The following is a 22240-nucleotide window of genomic DNA, read 5'->3' as shown; positions in this document are numbered from 1 at the left end:
GATCTACACACACTGTGTCACACCTGTTGTGTACAGTACAAACCACATGATGTCTGACACACTCACAGTGGATCTCTACACACTGTGTCACACCTGTTGTGTACAGTACAAACCACATGATGTTTGACACACTCACAGTGGATCTACACACACTGTGTCACACCTGTTGTGTACAGTACAAACCACATGATGTCTGACACACTCACAGTGGATCTCTACACACTGTGTCACACCTGTTGTGTACAGTACAAACCACATGATGTCTGACACACACACAGTGGATCTACACACACTGTGTCACACCTGTTCTGTACAGTACAAACCACATGATGTTTGACACACTCACAGTGGATCTACACACACTGTGTCACACCTGTTGTGTACAGTACAAACCACATGATGTCTGACACACTCACAGTGGATCTCTACACACTGTGTCACACCTGTTGTGTACAGTACAAACCACATGATGTTTGACACACTCACAGTGGATCTCTACACACTGTGTCACACCTGTTCTGTACAGTACAAACCACATGATGTCTGACACACTCACAGTGGATCTCTACACACTGTGTCACACCTGTTGTGTACAGTACAAACCACATGATGTCTGACACACTCACAGTGGATCTCTACACACTGTGTCACACCTGTTGTGTACAGTACAAACCGCATGATGTCTGACACACTCACAGTGGATCTCTACACACTGTGTCACACCTGTTGTGTACAGTACAAACCACATGATGTTTGACACTCACAGTGGATCTCTACACACTGTGTCACACCTGTTGTGTACAGTACAAACCGCATGATGTCTGACACACTCACAGTGGATCTCTACACACTGTGTCACACCTGTTGTGTACAGTACAAACCACATGATGTTTGACACACTCACAGTGGATCTCTACACACTGTGTCACACCTGTTGTGTACAGTACAAACCACATGATGTTTGACACACTCACAGTGGATCTACACACTGTGTCACACCTGTTGTGTACAGTACAAACCACATGATGTCTGACACACTCAGTGGATCTCTACACACTGTGTCACACCTGTTGTGTACAGTACAAACCACATGATGTCTGACACACTCAGTGGATCTCTACACACTGTGTCACACCTGTTGTGTACAGTACAAACCACATGATGTCTGACACACTCACAGTGGATCTACACACACTGTGTCACACCTGTTGTGTACAGTACAAACCACATGATGTCTGACACACTCACAGTGGATCTCTACACACTGTGTCACACCTGTTGTGTACAGTACAAACCACATGATGTTTGACACACTCACAGTGGATCTACACACACTGTGTCACACCTGTTGTGTACAGTACAAACCACATGATGTCTGACACACTCACAGTGGATCTCTACACACTGTGTCACACCTGTTGTGTACAGTACAAACCACATGATGTTTGACACACTCACAGTGGATCTATACACACTGTGTCACACCTGTTGTGTACAGTACAAACCACATGATGTCTGACACACTCACAGTGGATCTCTACACACTGTGTCACACCTGTTGTGTACAGTACAAACCACATGATGTCTGACACACACACAGTGGATCTATACACACTGTGTCACACCTGTTGTGTACAGTACAAACCACATGATGTCTGACACACTCACAGTGGATCTCTACACACTGTGTCACACCTGTTGTGTACAGTACAAACCACATGATGTCTGACACACTCACAGTGGATCTCTACACACTGTGTCACACCTGTTGTGTACAGTACAAACCACATGATGTCTGACACACTCACAGTGGATCTATACACACTGTGTCACACCTGTTGTGTACAGTACAAACCACATGATGTTTGACACTCACAGTGGATCTCTACACACTGTGTCACACCTGTTGTGTACAGTACAAACCACATGATGTCTGACACACTCACAGTGGATCTCTACACACTGTGTCACACCTGTTGTGTACAGTACAAACCACATGATGTCTGACACACTCAGTGGATCTCTACACACTGTGTCACACCTGTTGTGTACAGTACAAACCACATGTCTGACACACACACAGTGGATCTCTACACACTGTGTCACACCTGTTGTGTACAGTACAAACCACATGTCTGACACACTCACAGTGGATCTCTACACACTGTCACACCTGTTCTGTACAGTACAAACCACATGATGTTTGACACTCACAGTGGATCTCTACACACTGTGTCACACCTGTTGTGTACAGTACAAACCACATGATGTCTGACACACTCACAGTGGATCTACACACACTGTGTCACACCTGTTGTGTACAGTACAAACCACATGATGTCTGACACACTCACAGTGGATCTCTACACACTGTGTCACACCTGTTGTGTACAGTACAAACCGCATGATGTCTGACACACTCACAGTGGATCTCTACACACTGTGTCACACCTGTTGTGTACAGTACAAACCACATGATGTTTGACACACTCACAGTGGATCTCTACACACTGTGTCACACCTGTTGTGTACAGTACAAACCACATGATGTCTGACACACTCAGTGGATCTCTACACACTGTGTCAACCTGTTCTGTACAGTACAAACCACATGATGTTTGACACACTCACAGTGGATCTCTACACACTGTGTCACACCTGTTGTGTACAGTACAAACCACATGTCTGACACACACACAGTGGATCTCTACACACTGTGTCACACCTGTTGTGTACAGTACAAACCACATGATGTTTGACACACTCACAGTGGATCTCTACACACTGTCACACCTGTTGTGTACAGTACAAACCACATGATGTTTGACACTCACAGTGGATCTCTACACACTGTGTCACACCTGTTGTGTACAGTACAAACCACATGATGTCTGACACACTCACAGTGGATCTACACACACTGTGTCACACCTGTTGTGTACAGTACAAACCACATGATGTCTGACACACTCACAGTGGATCTCTACACACTGTGTCACACCTGTTGTGTACAGTACAAACCACATGATGTCTGACACACTCACAGTGGATCTCTACACACTGTGTCACACCTGTTGTGTACAGTACAAACCACATGATGTTTGACACTCACAGTGGATCTCTACACACTGTGTCACACCTGTTGTGTACAGTACAAACCACATGATGTCTGACACACTCAGTGGATCTCTACACACTGTGTCACACCTGTTGTGTACAGTACAAACCACATGATGTTTGACACACTCACAGTGGATCTCTACACACTGTGTCACACCTGTTGTGTACAGTACAAACCACATGATGTCTGACACACTCACAGTGGATCTCTACACACTGTGTCACACCTGTTGTGTACAGTACAAACCACATGATGTCTGACACACACACAGTGGATCTCTACACACTGTCACACCTGTTGTGTACAGTACAAACCACATGATGTTTGACACACTCACAGTGGATCTATACACACTGTGTCACACCTGTTGTGTACAGTACAAACCACATGATGTCTGACACACTCACAGTGGATCTCTACACACTGTGTCACACCTGTTGTGTACAGTACAAACCACATGATGTCTGACACACTCAGTGGATCTCTACACACTGTGTCACACCTGTTGTGTACAGTACAAACCACATGTCTGACACACACACAGTGGATCTCTACACACTGTGTCACACCTGTTGTGTACAGTACAAACCACATGTCTGACACACTCACAGTGGATCTCTACACACTGTCACACCTGTTCTGTACAGTACAAACCACATGATGTTTGACACTCACAGTGGATCTCTACACACTGTGTCACACCTGTTGTGTACAGTACAAACCACATGATGTCTGACACACTCACAGTGGATCTACACACACTGTGTCACACCTGTTGTGTACAGTACAAACCACATGATGTTTGACACACTCACAGTGGATCTCTACACACTGTGTCACACCTGTTGTGTACAGTACAAACCACATGATGTTTGACACACTCACAGTGGATCTCTACACACTGTGTCACACCTGTTGTGTACAGTACAAACCACATGATGTCTGACACACTCACAGTGGATCTCTACACACTGTGTCACACCTGTTGTGTACAGTACAAACCACATGATGTTTGACACACTCACAGTGGATCTACACACACTGTGTCACACCTGTTGTGTACAGTACAAACCACATGATGTCTGACACACTCACAGTGGATCTCTACACACTGTGTCACACCTGTTGTGTACAGTACAAACCACATGATGTCTGACACACTCAGTGGATCTCTACACACTGTGTCACACCTGTTCTGTACAGTACAAACCACATGATGTTTGACACACTCACAGTGGATCTCTACACACTGTGTCACACCTGTTGTGTACAGTACAAACCACATGTCTGACACACACACAGTGGATCTCTACACACTGTGTCACACCTGTTGTGTACAGTACAAACCACATGATGTTTGACACACTCACAGTGGATCTCTACACACTGTCACACCTGTTGTGTACAGTACAAACCACATGATGTTTGACACTCACAGTGGATCTCTACACACTGTGTCACACCTGTTGTGTACAGTACAAACCACATGATGTCTGACACACTCACAGTGGATCTCTACACACTGTGTCACACCTGTTGTGTACAGTACAAACCACATGATGTCTGACACACTCACAGTGGATCTCTACACACTGTGTCACACCTGTTGTGTACAGTACAAACCACATGATGTCTGACACACTCACAGTGGATCTCTACACACTGTGTCACACCTGTTGTGTACAGTACAAACCACATGATGTCTGACACACTCACAGTGGATCTCTACACACTGTGTCACACCTGTTGTGTACAGTACAAACCACATGATGTTTGACACTCACAGTGGATCTCTACACACTGTGTCACACCTGTTGTGTACAGTACAAACCACATGATGTGTGACACACTCAGTGGATCTCTACACACTGTGTCACACCTGTTGTGTACAGTACAAACCACATGATGTTTGACACACTCACAGTGGATCTCTACACACTGTGTCACACCTGTTGTGTACAGTACAAACCACATGATGTTTGACACACTCACAGTGGATCTCTACACACTGTGTCACACCTGTTGTGTACAGTACAAACCACATGATGTCTGACACACACACACAGTGGATCTCTACACACTGTCACACCTGTTGTGTACAGTACAAACCACATGATGTTTGACACACTCACAGTGGATCTATACACACTGTGTCACACCTGTTGTGTACAGTACAAACCACATGATGTTTGACACACTCACAGTGGATCTCTACACACTGTGTCACACCTGTTGTGTACAGTACAAACCACATGATGTTTGACACTCACAGTGGATCTCTACACACTGTGTCACACCTGTTGTGTACAGTACAAACCACATGTCTGACACACTCAGTGGATCTCTACACACTGTGTCACACCTGTTGTGTACAGTACAAACCACATGATGTCTGACACACTCACAGTGGATCTGTACACACTGTGTCACACCTGTTGTGTACAGTACAAACCACATGATGTCTGACACACTCACAGTGGATCTCTACACACTGTGTCACACCTGTTGTGTACAGTACAAACCACATGATGTCTGACACACTCACAGTGGATCTCTACACACTGTGTCACACCTGTTGTGTACAGTACAAACCACATGATGTCTGACACACTCACAGTGGATCTATACACACTGTGTCACACCTGTTGTGTACAGTACAAACCACATGATGTCTGACACACTCACAGTGGATCTATACACACTGTGTCACACCTGTTGTGTACAGTACAAACCACATGATGTCTGACACACTCACAGTGGATCTCTACACACTGTGTCACACCTGTTGTGTACAGTACAAACCACATGATGTCTGACACACTCACAGTGGATCTCTACACACTGTGTCACACCTGTTGTGTACAGTACAAACCACATGATGTCTGACACACTCACAGTGGATCTCTACACACTGTGTCACACCTGTTGTGTACAGTACAAACCACATGATGTTTGACAACCGTGTTCGTAAAGCGCTTAGAGCTTGGTCTCTGACCGAGGATAGGTGCGCTATGTAAGTATCTATATCGATCAATCAACCAATCTCAAACATCAACGCTGTCAGCTATTTTTCACGGATAAACACCAATCATCAACAATGACATGTGCAAAAGCATGCAAAAATAATGAACAAAAACAGAAGAAAAAAACTGCACCAACATAACAATTTGTTAAAAAACATCAAACAAACTACCTAGCATGTAACAAAGCAAATAAAACAAAACACAACTGAGTTTCTTTTTCAGAACACAAAGCATATGAAAATGCAGTTTAACAACAACAAAATAAAATGAACCCACTGTCCAAGTTTTGCAACTCGAACAAAGCAAGACAATCACCATGTTGGTTTTTATTGTGGTTTTCTTTTCTTACAAAAAATTCTACATAACAATAATCTCAAAACAACAGCAAATCAAGAAACAAGACAAAAAACCCACTGCTTTCTCATCTCAGAACCGACATGGTTTTCTTTTCTTTTTTCTTTTTTTTGGTCAAACTAGCATAACATTCTGCACACTTTTTCAAACTGAAAGTACAGTCTCCACACCTTTTCACACTCAAAGAACACCCTACTTTTTCAACAAAAGAAAAAACAGTCTTCATACTTTTTCAACTGAAAGAACGGTCTCCACACTTTTTCAAACTGAAAGAACAGTCTTCATACTTTTTCAAACTCAAACAACAGTCTTCATACTTTTTCAAACTGAAAGAACAGTCTTCATACTTTTTCAAACTCAAACAACAGTCTTCATACTCTTCAAACTTGAGGAACAGTCTTCATACTTTTTTCAAACTACAAAAAGAACAAAAAAGTTCACTTTTTGAAACACAAAGCACAATCTTCTTTTCTGTTCAAACTAACAGAATACTCTCAAACTTCTTCAAACTAAAAGTACACTTCACATTTTTCCAAACTCAAGGAACAGTTGATAGGAACGGTCCGCCGGGAGACTAACAAGTTGTGGTTAGAGTTATCTAGGTTTGATCCGGAAACAATGGAGTTTATTCAAACTCACAGCTACATGGCCAAGAATGTTGATGAACACTCTGAACAGTCTGGGCAGCAGCAAGACTTAACATTGTGGCGATGAGCGTAAACTTTAACAGTAACTGTGCAGAACGGGGGAAAGTGAACGCTAAGTTCCTGACATCAACAGTGAAGAGACGGCAGTGTACGACGACAATTCCAGTGTGGCACCAAATGCTGTCCCAGGAGTTATTTAGTGGCAGAGAACCGTGAGATGTTCATTATTTGTCATCATGTCTTAATGTTAGGACGCTCTGAACTTCCAAAAAAAAAGCAGCAACTGGCGAGAGCGTGTCAAGGTTTTTGAACATTTCTTCACTGAAAATGAAACTGAAGTTGAAATGAAAAAGAAAAATTTTAAAGAGAGAATTCTGTGTTCCCACATTAATTCAGCAATTTATAATGTTACCTGAAGTCTTTGCCTTTCACAGAAACCAGAAAAAAAAAGAAAAAAAACCACAATATTTCATCAAGTGTGAGATCTGGTCAACAATCACTTTAACCCCAAGCTATCAGACACCTGTGGCAGTTTCCCGCAGAGCTGTTTCTTCCTCTAAGCACTTTCTGCTTGCTGCTGGAATAAGAACCATTGAGTCAGTCTGACCAGGGTTGTCTGTGGAACTGTCAAGCGTTGAGAAGGTCCCGCTGGACTGATCAGGACTGGTCTGATCATCGCCAGCTATTTTATGAAGGCTCAGAGATAATGAACGGTCCTCTGTGGTTGGATCATCACCAGCTATTTCATGAAGACTCAGAGACACTGAGCACTCCTCTTGTCCTGAAATGGACCCCAATATATCAGTCAAGAAAATGAGCATGGGGCAGACAAACCCCCAAAATACCTTGCAGACTTTGACACAACACTGAGAATGAGACTGATGCTGACAGCAGTTTCACTTCAGTTTCAGTTTCGCAAGGAGGCGTCGCTGCATTCAGACAAATCCTTATATACTACACCACATCTGCTAGGCAGATGCCTGACCAGCAGCATAACCCACTGCACTTAGTCAGGTATTGAGTGCATGCTATATATTTGTGTACGTATGAGAGTGGATTTCTTCAAAAGAATTTTTCCAGAGGACAACACTCTCATTGCCATGGGTTCTTTTTCAGTGTGCCAAATGAGTGCTCAAAGAACTCATACTTCTTTTAACTTAAAGAACATACTTTTTCAAACTCAGAATATACTTCAAACTTAGAGAACATATTTTTTTTCAAACTAAAACAGTCCTAATCTTTCAAACTCAAAGAACAGTCTTCATACTTGGTTTTATTCCTAAACTAAAAAACATTCACATTTTTCAAAGCTAAAAAACAGTTTGCACACTTTTTCAAACTCAAAGAACAGTCTTCATACTTTTTTTTTAAATTCAAAGAACAATCTTCATACTTTTTTCAAAACTGAAAGAACAATCTTCAAACTCAGTAAACAATCTGTAACGATCTTCAAACTCAAAGAACAATTTTCAAAGTCACAGAACAATTTTCAAACTCAAGATAAATCTTCAAACTCAAAGAACAGTCTTCAAATTCATAGAACAGTCTTCGAACTCAAAGAACAGTCTTCAAACTGTTCAAACTCAAAGAACAGTCTTCAAACTGTCCAAACTCAAAGAACAGTCTTCAAACTGTTCAAACTCAAAGAACAGTCTTCAAACTCAAAGACCAGTCTTCAAACCCAAAAAACAATCTTCAAATTCATAGAACAGTCTTCAAAGAACAGTCTTCAAACTGTTCAAACTCAAAGAACAGTCTTCAAACTCAAAGAACGATCTCAAAATTCATAGAACAGTCTTCAAACTCAAAGAACAGTCTTCAAACTCAAAGAACAGTCTCAAAATTCATAGAACAGTCTTCAAACCCAAAAAACGACCTTCAAACTCAAAGAACAGTCTTCAAACTCAAAGAATGATCTTCAAACTCAAAGAACAATCTTCAACCTCAAAGGTCAGTCTTCAAAACTGAAAAGCACTTGCTTCAAAACAAAAGGCCCATTCAGGACCCCATGCCGACACAACAGCCACAACAGGACAACGCGTGACAAGTGTTGTCAAACAAGGAACTGATGAGGATACCCAGTATTCCACAGGACAAAGGACACGGGTAGTGACATGTTCTGTCAGACAGAGAGAAAGCATCACAACAGCCATGAACCGTTCTGCAGCATCCACAGCTTTGACAGTCTATCACACCAACACAGACCAGAGCTTTGGTTGTTCAAGGAGAGTAAAAAACAACGCATGCTGCTTTGGAGGGATTCACAACAAACACATCACAACATCATGTATCGCCATCACAAAGGGTAAAACACTACTTTTCTGTCTGATATATGTGTGTGTGTTGAGTGTGTGTGTATGTGTGTGTACACGTGTGTGTGTGTGTGTGTGTGTGCGTGTATTCGTGTGTGCACTTGCACATTTGTGCAAGCATGCAGGTCTTTATGAGAGGGTGCGTCCACGTACCCATGCATGTGGACGCCCTGGTAGTCTGACCTATGCACTGACAAAGACAGTGGCTATGAGTGAGGCATCATCAACACAGCGGTGAACACATACTCCATGCTAACACAGTTGGGCACGAGGGGTGAGTGGGGGGTACACCGGGAGGGTGGGGTGGGGGACACAGCCAACACCTTACTTGTCCGTCCATCCATACAGCCCGTGCTCTCGGATGTAGGAGATGACGGGGTCTGGCAACAGGTACTTCACGCTCTCCCCGCGCTTCACAGCACGCCTGCAACAACATCAAGGTTGGGTTCTCTGGTCATGGTCACATCACATCACAAACTGATGGTGGTTAGGAAGACAGGGGACAGGGTGAGGGAAATCAGACAGAGACAGAGACAGAGAGAGAGTGAGAGTCTGTGTGTGTGTGTGTGTGTGTGTGTGTGTGTGTGTCTGTCTGTGTCTATCTGTGTATGTATGTGTGTGTGCGTGTATGTGTGTCTGTGTCTGTGTGTGTGTCTTTGTCTGTGTGGTGTGGTGTCGTGAGGTGTGATGTGGTGTTGTAGTGTGGTGTGGTGTGTGTGTGTGTGTGTGTGTGTGTGTGTGTGTGTGTGTGTGTTGTACTGTGCTGTGCTGTGCTGTGCTGTGCTGAGGTGTACTGAGGTGTGCTGTGGCGTGTGTGGATCAGTGTGTGTGTGTGTGTGTGTGTGTGTGTGTGTGTGTGTGTGTGTGTGTGTGTTGCGGTGTGGTATGATGTGCACAAGACCACACACCCACACCCAAGTCATGAACTGAACACGTTCAGACGCATGCACTCCGAAGGAGGGTGGTGGCCTAAAGATCAGGTGGCAGTGAGGGTGTGGGGGGTGGAGGTGGGAACTGAAGGCTGCAGGACGCTTCCCATGACTATCAGTGCACCAGGTCCCAAGTGCTGCTCTTCAGTTTTCTTGAAATCCAAATACGAGTCAAAACATGACTCATAACCTCCAAAACATACTGAGTGAACTGGTGTAGCATGCAGTGACAAATGCTGCACACAGTGACAAATGGTGTGCACACTGACAAATGTTGCACACAGTGACAAATGTTACACACAGTTACAAACACTGCACACAGTGACAAATGTTGCACACAGTGACAAATGCTGCACACAGTGACAAATGTTGCACACAGTGACGAATGCTGCACAGAGTGACAAATGGTGTGCACAGTGACAAATGCTGCACACAGTGACAAATGCTGCACATTGTGACAAATGGTGTACACAGTGACAAATGCTGCACACAGTGACAAATGCTACGCACAGTGACAAATGGTATGGTGTGCACAGTGACAAATGGTATGGTGTGTATAGTGACAAATGGTGCGCACAGTGACAAATGCTGCACACAGTGACACATGTGACAAATGTTGCACACAGTGACAAATGTTGCACACAGTGACAAATGCTGACATGTTGACAAATGCTGCAGTCACTGACAAAGACATGACCATGAAACTGACCTGACTTTTGTGGCACTGATCTCGTTGGTCATCCACTCCGTCACAATGTGGATGTTTTCCTGCACACACACACACACACACACACACACACAGCTCACATCTTTTCTGACAGACAAACTTTAACCACTGACAGCAAAAATCTGATGATGCATCCTGTGATCCTTCATTGATGTAACAATATATATATGCACACAAACATGCACTTCTGTATACACACATGTACACATACACACACACAAGCACACACACACACACACACACACACACACACACACACACAAACAGACTAGCATAGAGGAAGTCGAAAAGCAACTTTGATACACATGCATATAATTCATAAACATAAGTGTGCAAGTATGCGTGAGTACACACAAGCATGCAAACACTGAAAAGTATCTTCATAGAAATACAAAGTGAGTTACACATCAAATTAGAGAAGGGATACAGAGAGTGTGGGAAAGAGAGAAAGAGAGAGGGGGAGAAAGAGAGAGCCAGACCATTTCTGCCTAACATATCCAAAAAGAAAGATCCACCAGATTACTTTCACATTTCTTATCCTAAAGAGATGAATTCATTTTCACTGATATAACACAGAGAGGGAAGTGTTGTGTGCTTGTGCGTCGGAAGATGTGTGTTCGTTCTTGTGTGTGCACGTCTGTGTGTGTGTGTCTGTCAGCATACATGTGTGTGAGCATGACTGCATGCATGTGTGCATGCATGTGTGTGTGAGTGTCTGTCTCTGTATGTGTGTGTTTGTGTCTCTGTGGCTGTGTGGGTCTTTCTAAACTTGTATCTGTGCGCAGTACCGAGTCTCCTTTAATAATTCAAGCATCAGTTTCAGTCAAAAGAGAAAACAAGCATCAAAGACAGTACATTAAAACACACACACACACACACACACACACACACACACACACACACAGCATAAAGAAGACAGTAAAGAAACCACAGAAAGGGATGACAGAGCAACCACCACAGTCTTTCCACTCACACTGTACTTGGTCAACACGTCAGAATCATAGATGAACTTTTGTGGGTTTGACCCTGCTCTTGTGATGCACACCAGTCCGTATTTCCCCACGATTTTCTCTATCTGCAACACATCACATCCTTTGTCCATCCATATATCCCCACAATTTTCTCTATCTGCAACACATCACACCCTTTGTCCATCCATATATCCCCACAATTTTCTCTATCTGCAACACATCACACCCTTTGTCCATCCATATATCCCCACAATTTTCTCTATCTGCAACACATCACATCCTTTGTCCATCCATATATCCCCACGATTTTCTCTATCTGCAACACATCACACCCTTTGTCCATCCATATATCCCCACAATTTTCTCTATCTGCAACACATCACACCCTTTGTCCATCCATATATCCCCACAATTTTCTCTATCTGCAACACATCACACCCTTTGTCCATCCATATATCCCCACAATTTTCTCTATCTGCAACACATCACACCCTTTGTCCATCCATATATCCCCACAATTTTCTCTATCTGCAACACATCACATCCTTTGTCCGTCCATATATCCCCACGATTTTCTCTATCTGCAACACATCACACCCTTTGTCTGTCCATATATCCCCACAATTTTCTCTATCTGCAACACAACACACCCTTTGTCCGTCCATATATCCCCACAATTTTCTCTATCTGCAACACATCACACCCTTTGTCCATCCATATATCCCCACAATTTTCTCCATCTGCAACACATCACACCCTTTGTCCATCCATATATCCCCACGATTTTCTCTATCTGCAACACATCACACCCTTTGTCTGTCCATATATCCCCACAATTTTCTCTATCTGCAACACAACACACCCTTTGTCCGTCCATATATCCCCACAATTTTCTCTATCTGCAACACATCACACCCTTTGTCCATCCATATATCCCCACAATTTTCTCCATCTGCAACACATCACACCCTTTGTCCATCCATATATCCCCACGATTTTCTCTATCTGCAACACATCACACCCTTTGTCCATCCATATATCCCCACAATTTTCTCTATCTGCAACACATCACACCCTTTGTCCATCCATATATCCCCACAATTTTCTCTATCTGCAACACATCACACCCTTTGTCCATCCATATATCCCCACAATTTTCTCTATCTGCAACACATCACACCCTTTGTCCATCCATATATCCCCACAATTTTCTCTATCTGCAACACATCACACCCTTTGTCCATCCATATATCCCCACAATTTTCTCTATCTGCAACACATCACATCCTTTGTCCATCCATATATCCCCACAATTTTCTCTATCTGCAACACATCACATCCTTTGTCCATCCATATATCCCCACAATTTTCTCTATCTGCAACACATCACACCCTTTGTCCATCCATATATCCCCACAATTTTCTCTATCTGCAACACATCACACCCTTTGTCCATCCATATATCCCCACAATTTTCTCTATCTGCAACACATCACATCCTTTGTCCATCCATATATCCCCACAATTTTCTCTATCTGCAACACATCACATCCTTTGTCCATCCATATATCCCCACAATTTTCTCTATCTGCAACACATCACACCCTTTGTCCATCCATATATCCCCACAATTTTCTCTATCTGCAACACATCACACCCTTTGTCCATCCATATATCCCCACAATTTTCTCTATCTGCAACACATCACACCCTTTGTCCATCCATATATCCCCACAATTTTCTCTATCTGCAACACATCACACCCTTTGTCCATCCATATATCCCCACAATTTTCTCTATCTGCAACACATCACACCCTTTGTCCATCCATATATCCCCACAATTTTCTCTATCTGCAACACATCACACCCCTTGTCTGTCCATATATCCCCACAATTTTCTCTATCTGCAACACATCACACCCTTTGTCTGTCCATATATCCCCACAATTTTCTCTATCTGCAACACATCACACCCTTTGTCTGTCCATATATCCCCACAATTTTCTCTATCTGCAACACATCACACCCTTTGTCCATCCATATATCCCCACAATTTTCTCTATCTGCAACACATCACACCCTTTGTCATACACACCAGCTTTCCCAGAGCTGGGTTTTTTCCCCTTTGTTTTACCCACACTTATCATTATCATCATGAAGGAGGAGGGTGGCAGAATGGTTAAGACGCTCAGCTGCCAATATAGACAGTCCATGAGGGTGTGGGTTCGAATTCCAATCCTGCCCTTTCTCCCAAGTTTGACTGGAAAATCAAACAGAGCATCTAGCCATTTGGATGAGACGATAAACCGAGGTCCTGTGTGCAGCACGCACTTGGCGCACTGAAAAAGAAGCCATGGTGACCTCTGACAAAATCATATAAAAAGAAATCCACTGTGATAGCTACACAAATATATCAGCATGCAATCAAGGCCTGACTAAACACACTGGGTTATGCTGCTGGTCAGGCATCTGCCTGGCAGATGTGGTGTAGCGTGTATAATAATAATAATAATAATAATAATAATAATGTACATTTATATAGCGCCCTTTCTCTCTAAGAGCTCAGGGCACTTTTACATGAAAGAAAAATATTACGAGTTATATAAATCATTTATGACCACTATTTCTCAAAACCCCTTCCCCCCCCCCTCCCCCCCCACCCTCCCCACACACACTCTCTCCCTTTCCAACTCTTCTTCTTCTTCTGCAATCACTCGTGTGCACATGAGTGGGCTTTTACGTGTATGACCGTTTTTACCCCGCCATGTAGGCAGCCATATTCCGTTTTCGGGGGTATACATGCTGGGTATGTTCTTGTTTCCATAACCCACCAAACACTGACATGGATTACAGGATCTTTAACATGCGTATTTGATCTTATACTTGCATATACACACGAAGGGGGTTCAGGCACTAGCAGGTCTGCACATATGTTGACCTGGGAGATCGTATAAATCTCCACCCTTTACCCACCAGGCGCCGTCACCGTGATTCGAACCCGGGACCCTCAGATTGACAGTCCAACGCTTTAACCACTCGGCTATTGTGCCCGTCTTTCCAACTCTTCATACATCCAGAGCTGACATGGGTGGTGTCGGAGAACAAGGAAGCTGAGAGTGCTTATAGATAGGTTTTAAAAAGATGAGTTTTTAGTGATGAGCGAAAAGCAGAAATAGAATCAAATGCACGGATATGATGAGGAAGGTTGTTCCAGATGTGAGCAGCAGCAAAGAAGAAAGAACGTTCACCATAGCTTCTTGTATTGACACGAGGAAGTTTCAAAAGGTAACAGTCAGAGACAGAGCGGAGACTTCTAGCGGGAGTGTAAACACTGATAAAGTCAGAAGGATATGTAGGTCCTGCGAATTGGAAATCAGAATAGCAGAGACACACAACTTTGTATTTAATTCTTGCTTCAATGGGGAGCCAATGAAGAGTGTGGAGTGTATATGGATTTGTCCAAACACAGTGACGCCTCCTTGAGAAACTGACACTGAAACTATCATGATGACTGTTGCCTACAGCTAGCAGTATCACAGGTGTTGTTTCAGGAGTCGTGTCACTCACATCTTCATCTGCCCACAGACCCGGGGTACCAAAGGACTCCAGCAGGTCAGCCCCACACAGCAGCTTCAGGAGGGGCGGGTCCTCCCCCTCGGGACTCCGCTCGTAAGCATTGTCCACGCAGTCTGCACACACAGACACAGACACAGTCATAGGCACACACACACACACACACACACACACAATGACACATGTAGTATGATTGAACACACACACACACACACACACACACACACACACACACACACACATCTGACTGAACACACACAAACATGTGTAATTATGACTGAGCAGACACACATGTAATATGACTGAACACATACACTCACACATGACTAGAAACATACACACACACAACTGTAATATGACTGAACACACACACACACACACACACACACACACACACACACACACATGTAATATCACTGAACACACACACACTTACACACACATGTAATATGACTGAACACACACACACACACACACACACACACACACACACACATGTAATATGAACACACACACACACACACACACACACACACACACACACACATGTAATATGACTGAACACACACACACATGTAATACTAATATAACTGAACACATACACATGTGTAATATGACTGCACACACACACACACACACACACACACACACACACACACACACACACTCCCTCCCCCACCCAACATCCCCCACCCACACACCCACACACGCACACACACATTCCCAAAAGCAGAACAACACCCCCACCTTCAATGAGTTCTGTTTTCTTTCTGCGCTTGGTGGCGGAAGGTCTGATGTTTCCGTTGTACTGGCTCTCTATCGCTGCCTGATGATGACGCAACACCTTCTCCGTCTCCAGCCACGTCGGCTGCTCACACTCCCACGAGTCCAGTCTGCACACACACACACACACCCCTCCACATCTGTGTCCACCCTAGGGATTCTTCTCCTTCTTCTTCTTCTTTGTTCGTGGGCTGCAATTCCCACGTTCAATCATATGTACACGAGTGGGCTTTTTTCACGTGTATGACTGTTCTTACCCCGCCATGCAGGCAGCCATACTCCGCTTTTTGGTGGTGTGCATGCTGGGTATGGTTGTTTTTTTTCCATAACCCACCGAATGCTGACATGGATAACAGGATCTGTTAACGTGCGTATCTGATCTGCTTGCATACACACACAGAGGGGGTTCAGGCACAAGCAGGTCTGCACGTTATGTCATACCCTAGGGATAACATTCCACACACATCTCCTCCACCTGTGTCCACCCGATGTCTGTACCCCAGGGATAACATTACACACACATCTCCTCCATCTGTGTCCACCCAATGTCTGTACCCTAGGGATAACATTACACACACATCTCCTCCACCTGTGTCCACCCAATGTCTGTACCCTAGGGATAACATTACACACACATCTCCTCCATCTGTGTCCACCCAATGTCTGTACCCCAGGGATAACATTACACACACACATCTCCTCCACCTGTGTCCACCCAATGTCTGTACCCTAGGGATAACATTACACACACATCTCCTCCATCTGTGTCCACCCAATGTCTGTACCCCAGGGATAACATTACACACACACATCTCCTCCACCTGTGTCCACCCAATGTCTGTACCCCAGGGATAACATTACACACACATCTCCTCCATCTGTGTCCACCCAATGTCTGTACCCTAGGGATAACATTACACACACATCTCCTCCACCTGTGTCCACCCGATGTCTGTACCCCAGGGATAACATTACACACACATCTCCTCCACCTGTGTCCACCCAATGTCTGTACCCCAGGGATAACATTCCTCACACATCTCCTCCACCTGTGTCCACCCAATGTCTGTACCCCAGGGATAACATTACACACACATCTCCTCCACCTGTGTCCACCCAATGTCTGTACCCCAGGGATAACATTCCTCACACATCTCCTCCACCTGTGTCCACCCAATGTCTGTACCCCAGGGATAACATTACACACACACATCTCCTCCATCTATGTCCACCCAATGTCTGTACCCCAGGGATAACATTCCACACACATCTCCTCCATCTGTGTCCACCCAATGTCTGTACCCTAGGGATAACATTACACACACACATCTCCTCCATCTATGTCCACCCAATGTCTGTACCCCAGGGATAACATTACGCACACATCTCCTCCATCTGTGTCCACCCAATGTCTGTACCCTAGGGTTAACATTACGCACACATCTCCTCCATCTGTGTCCACCCAATGTCTGTACCCCAGGGATAACATTACGCACACATCTCCTCCATCTGTGTCCACCCAATGTCTGTACCCTAGGGTTAACATTACGCACACATCTCCTCCATCTGTGTCCACCCAATGTCTGTACCCTAGGGATAACATTCCACACACATCTCCTCCACCTGTGTCCACCCAATGTCTGTACCCCAGGAAAAACATTACACACACACATCTCCTCCATCTGTGTCCACCCAATGTCTGTACCCCAGGGATAACATTACACACATCTCCTCCACCTGTGTCCACCCAATGTCTGTACCCTAGGGATAACATTACACACACACATCTCCTCCACCTGTGTCCACCCAATGTCTGTACCCTAGGGATAACATTCCACACACATCTCCTCCACCTGTGTCCACCCGATGTCTGTACCCCAGGGATAACATTACACACACATCTCCTCCATCTGTGTCCACCCAATGTCTGTACCCCAGGGATAACATTACACACACACATCTCCTCCACCTGTGTCCACCCAATGTATGTACCCCAGGGATATCATTACACACACATCTCCTCCATCTGTGTCCACCCAATGTCTGTACCCTAGGGATAACATTACACACACATCTCCTCCACCTGTGTCCACCCAATGTCTGTACCCCAGGGATAACATTACGCACACATCTCCTCCATCTGTGTCCACCCAATGTCTGTACCCCAGGGATAACATTACGCACACATCTCCTCCACCTGTGTCCACCCAATGTCTGTACCCTAGGGTTAACATTACGCACACATCTCCTCCATCTGTGTCCACCCAATGTCTGTACCCTAGGGATAACATTCCACACACATCTCCTCCACCTGTGTCCACCCAATGTCTGTACCCCAGGGATAACATTACACACACATCTCCTCCACCTGTGTCCACCCAATGTCTGTACCCTAGGGATAACATTACACACACACATCTCCTCCACCTGTGTCCACCCAATGTCTGTACCCTAGGGATAACATTCCACACACATCTCCTCCACCTGTGTCCACCCGATGTCTGTACCCCAGGGATAACATTACACACACATCTCCTCCATCTGTGTCCACCCAATGTCTGTACCCCAGGGATAACATTACACACACACATCTCCTCCATCTGTGTCCACCCAATGTATGTACCCCAGGGATATCATTACACACACATCTCCTCCATCTGTGTCCACCCAATGTCTGTACCCTAGGGATAACATTACACACACATCTCCTCCATCTGTGTCCACCCAATGTCTGTACCCTAGGGATAACATTACACACATCTCCTCCATCTGTGTCCACCCAATGTCTGTACCCTAGGGTATCAGAGAGATGAACACGATGATCAACACAACAGTCAGAGAGATATGAACACAATGATCAACACAACAGTCAGAGAGATATGAACACAATGATCAACAAAACAGAGAGATATGAACACAATGATCAACACAACAGTCAGAGAGATATGAACACAATGATCAACACAACAGTCAGAGAGATATGAACACTATGATCCACACAACAGTCAGAGAGATATGAACAAAATGATCAACACAACAGTCAGAGAGATATGAACACAATGATCAACACAACAGTCAGAGAGATATGAACACAATGATCAACACAACAGTCAGAGAGATATGAACACAATGATCAACACAACAGTCAGGGAGATATGAACACAATGATCAACACAACAGTCAGGGAGATATGAACACAATGATCAACACAACAGTCAGAGAGATATGAACACAATGATCAACACAACAGTCAGAGATATGAACACAATGATCAACACAACAGTCAGGGAGATATGAACACAATGATCAACACAACAGTCAGAGATATGAACACAATGATCAACACAACAGTCAGGGAGATATGAACACAATGATCAACACAACAGTCAGGGAGATATGAACACTATGATCAACAAAACAGAGAGATATGAACACAATGATCAACACAACAGAGAGATATGAACACAATGATCAACACAACAGTCAGAGAGATATGAACACAATGATCAACACAACAGTCAGAGAGATATGAACACAATGATCAACACAACAGTCAGGGAGATATGAACACAATGATCAACACAACAGTCAGAGAGATATGAACACAATGATCAACACAACAGTCAGAGAGATATGAACACAATGATCAACACAACAGAGAGATATGAACACAATGATCAACACAACAGTCAGAGAGATATGAACACAATGATCAACACAACAGTCAGAGAGATATGAACACAATGATCAACAAAACAGAGAGATATGAACACTATGATCAACACAACAGTCAGAGAGATATGAACACAATGATCAACACAACAGAGAGATATGAACACAATGATCAACACAACAGTCAGGGAGATATGAACACAATGATCAACACAACAGTCAGAGAGATATGAACACAATGATCAACACAACAGTCAGAGAGATATGAACACAATGATCAACACAACAGTCAGAGAGATATGAACACAATGATCAACACAACAGTCAGAGAGATATGAACACAATGATCAACACAACAGTCAGGGAGATATGAACACAATGATCAACACAACAGAGAGATATGAACACAATGATCAACACAACAGTCAGAGAGATATGAACACAATGATCAACACAACAGTCAGAGAGATATGAACACAATGATCAACACAACAGTCAGAGAGATATGAACACAATGATCAACACAACAGTCAGGGAGATATGAACACAATGATCAACACAACAGTCAGAGAGATATGAACACAATGATCAACAAAACAGAGAGATATGAACACAATGATCAACACAACAGTCAGAGAGATATGAACACAATGATCAATACAACAGTCAGAGAGATATGAACACAATGATCAACAAAACAGAGAGATATGAACACAATGATCAACACAACAGTCAGAGAGATATGAACACAATGATCAACAAAACAGAGAGATATGAACACAATGATCAACACAACAGTCAGAGAGATATGAACACAATGATCAACAAAACAGAGAGATATGAACACAATGATCAACACAACAGTCAGAGAGATATGAACACAATGATCAACACAACAGAGAGATATGAACACAATGATCAACACAACAGTCAGAGAGATATGAACACAATGATCAACAAAACAGAGAGATATGAACACAATGATCAACACAACAGTCAGAGAGATATGAACACAATGATCAACACAACAGTCAGAGAGATATGAACACAATGATCCACACAACAGTCAGAGAGATATGAACACAATGATCAACAAAACAGGGTTGTGCGACACTACCGCGAGCGACATTACCGCGAGTAACACTACCGCGTGCAACACTAACGCGAGTGTAACCCTACCGCGAGTATCACTTCCGCGAGTAACACTTCCGCGCGTGCACCGTTGTCGCACGTTTAACACTACCGCGTGTAAGACTACTGCATGTAACACTTCCGCGCGTGCAGCATTGTCGCGCACTTTGTTTCAAACAGGTGCTGGTCACTACCGCAAAGAGAGAGTGGAAGTTCACTCAAGTGAGTTTGAGCGGCCACAAGAGAGAGTGTAAGTTCTTTTGGTTAGCACAACAAGCGTTGAGTTAGTGTTCAAGGACAGTGTTCTTCTGTCGAACACGCACTTTGCTTCAAACGTTGGCCATGGAGGTAATAAAGTCTCGTTACTCCAATGACAAGATCCTCTACAACTGGTATATTTACCGTCGAGACCGTATAAATAAAACAACGGTCAACTGGCGCTGCGTACAGGACACATGTAAAGGGAGAATCAGCACACCGCTTGACTACCGCAATGGTGCGGTCCCCAATGTAAAATATGACCACAACCACCCTGCCAACCCAGCTGACGTCCAGAAGCAGAAAAGTGTTGCTGAGATGAAAGAAAGAGCCGCTGCTACCGATGCACCACCTCGAAGGTTAATTGGTGAAATGATGGCAAATTTGACTGATGAGACGCTGACCAATTTGCCACAGAGATCATCACTCAGGCGAACAATTCAGAGAAAACGGAAAAGAGATGATGCCTTTCCCCCTCTGCCACGAAATTTGGAAGACTTCGAAATTCCGGAACAATTCAGAGACGTTCTAGTTGGAGGCACTCAAGTTAGGTTTCTATTGCATGATACAGGTGACGCTGATAATGATGTTGAAGAAGAAGAAAACCGGTTGAAACGCATTATCCTCTTCGGAACCGACGAAATGTTGCGGTTTATGACTGCAAACTCTAACTGGATGGCCGACGGCACGTTCAAAGTAGTTACTCGCGGTAGGGTTACACTCGCGTTACTGTTGCA

General features: G+C 43.9%; 1 protein-coding gene across 6 annotated transcripts in view; it reads right to left on the bottom strand.

The window, feature by feature from the left end:
• The window catches only part of LOC143293936 (nicotinamide/nicotinic acid mononucleotide adenylyltransferase 3-like), a 42610-nt gene that overhangs the window by 16328 nt on the left and 4042 nt on the right, over positions 1–22240 (bottom strand). For all 6 annotated transcript variants that reach the window (XR_013056856.1, XR_013056857.1, XM_076605325.1 and 3 more), the window contains exons 4-8: positions 16407–16552; positions 15654–15775; positions 12087–12188; positions 11096–11154; positions 9786–9881 (exon numbers count right to left, since the gene is read on the bottom strand). Coding sequence is in view for 4 of the 6 variants with exons in the window: in XM_076605325.1 (XP_076461440.1) it covers positions 9786–9881; positions 11096–11154; positions 12087–12188; positions 15654–15775; positions 16407–16552 (525 nt within the window). In the remaining 2 variants the exon portion in view is untranslated. The remainder of the gene's footprint in view (positions 1–9785; positions 9882–11095; positions 11155–12086; positions 12189–15653; positions 15776–16406; positions 16553–22240) is intronic.

Source organism: Babylonia areolata, chromosome 19 (genome assembly GCF_041734735.1).
Source record: "Babylonia areolata isolate BAREFJ2019XMU chromosome 19, ASM4173473v1, whole genome shotgun sequence".
Classification (NCBI taxonomy): Eukaryota; Metazoa; Mollusca; class Gastropoda; order Neogastropoda; family Buccinidae; genus Babylonia; species Babylonia areolata.
Note: the sequence above shows the minus strand (reverse complement) of the source record. Positions and strands in the feature narration are given on the sequence as shown.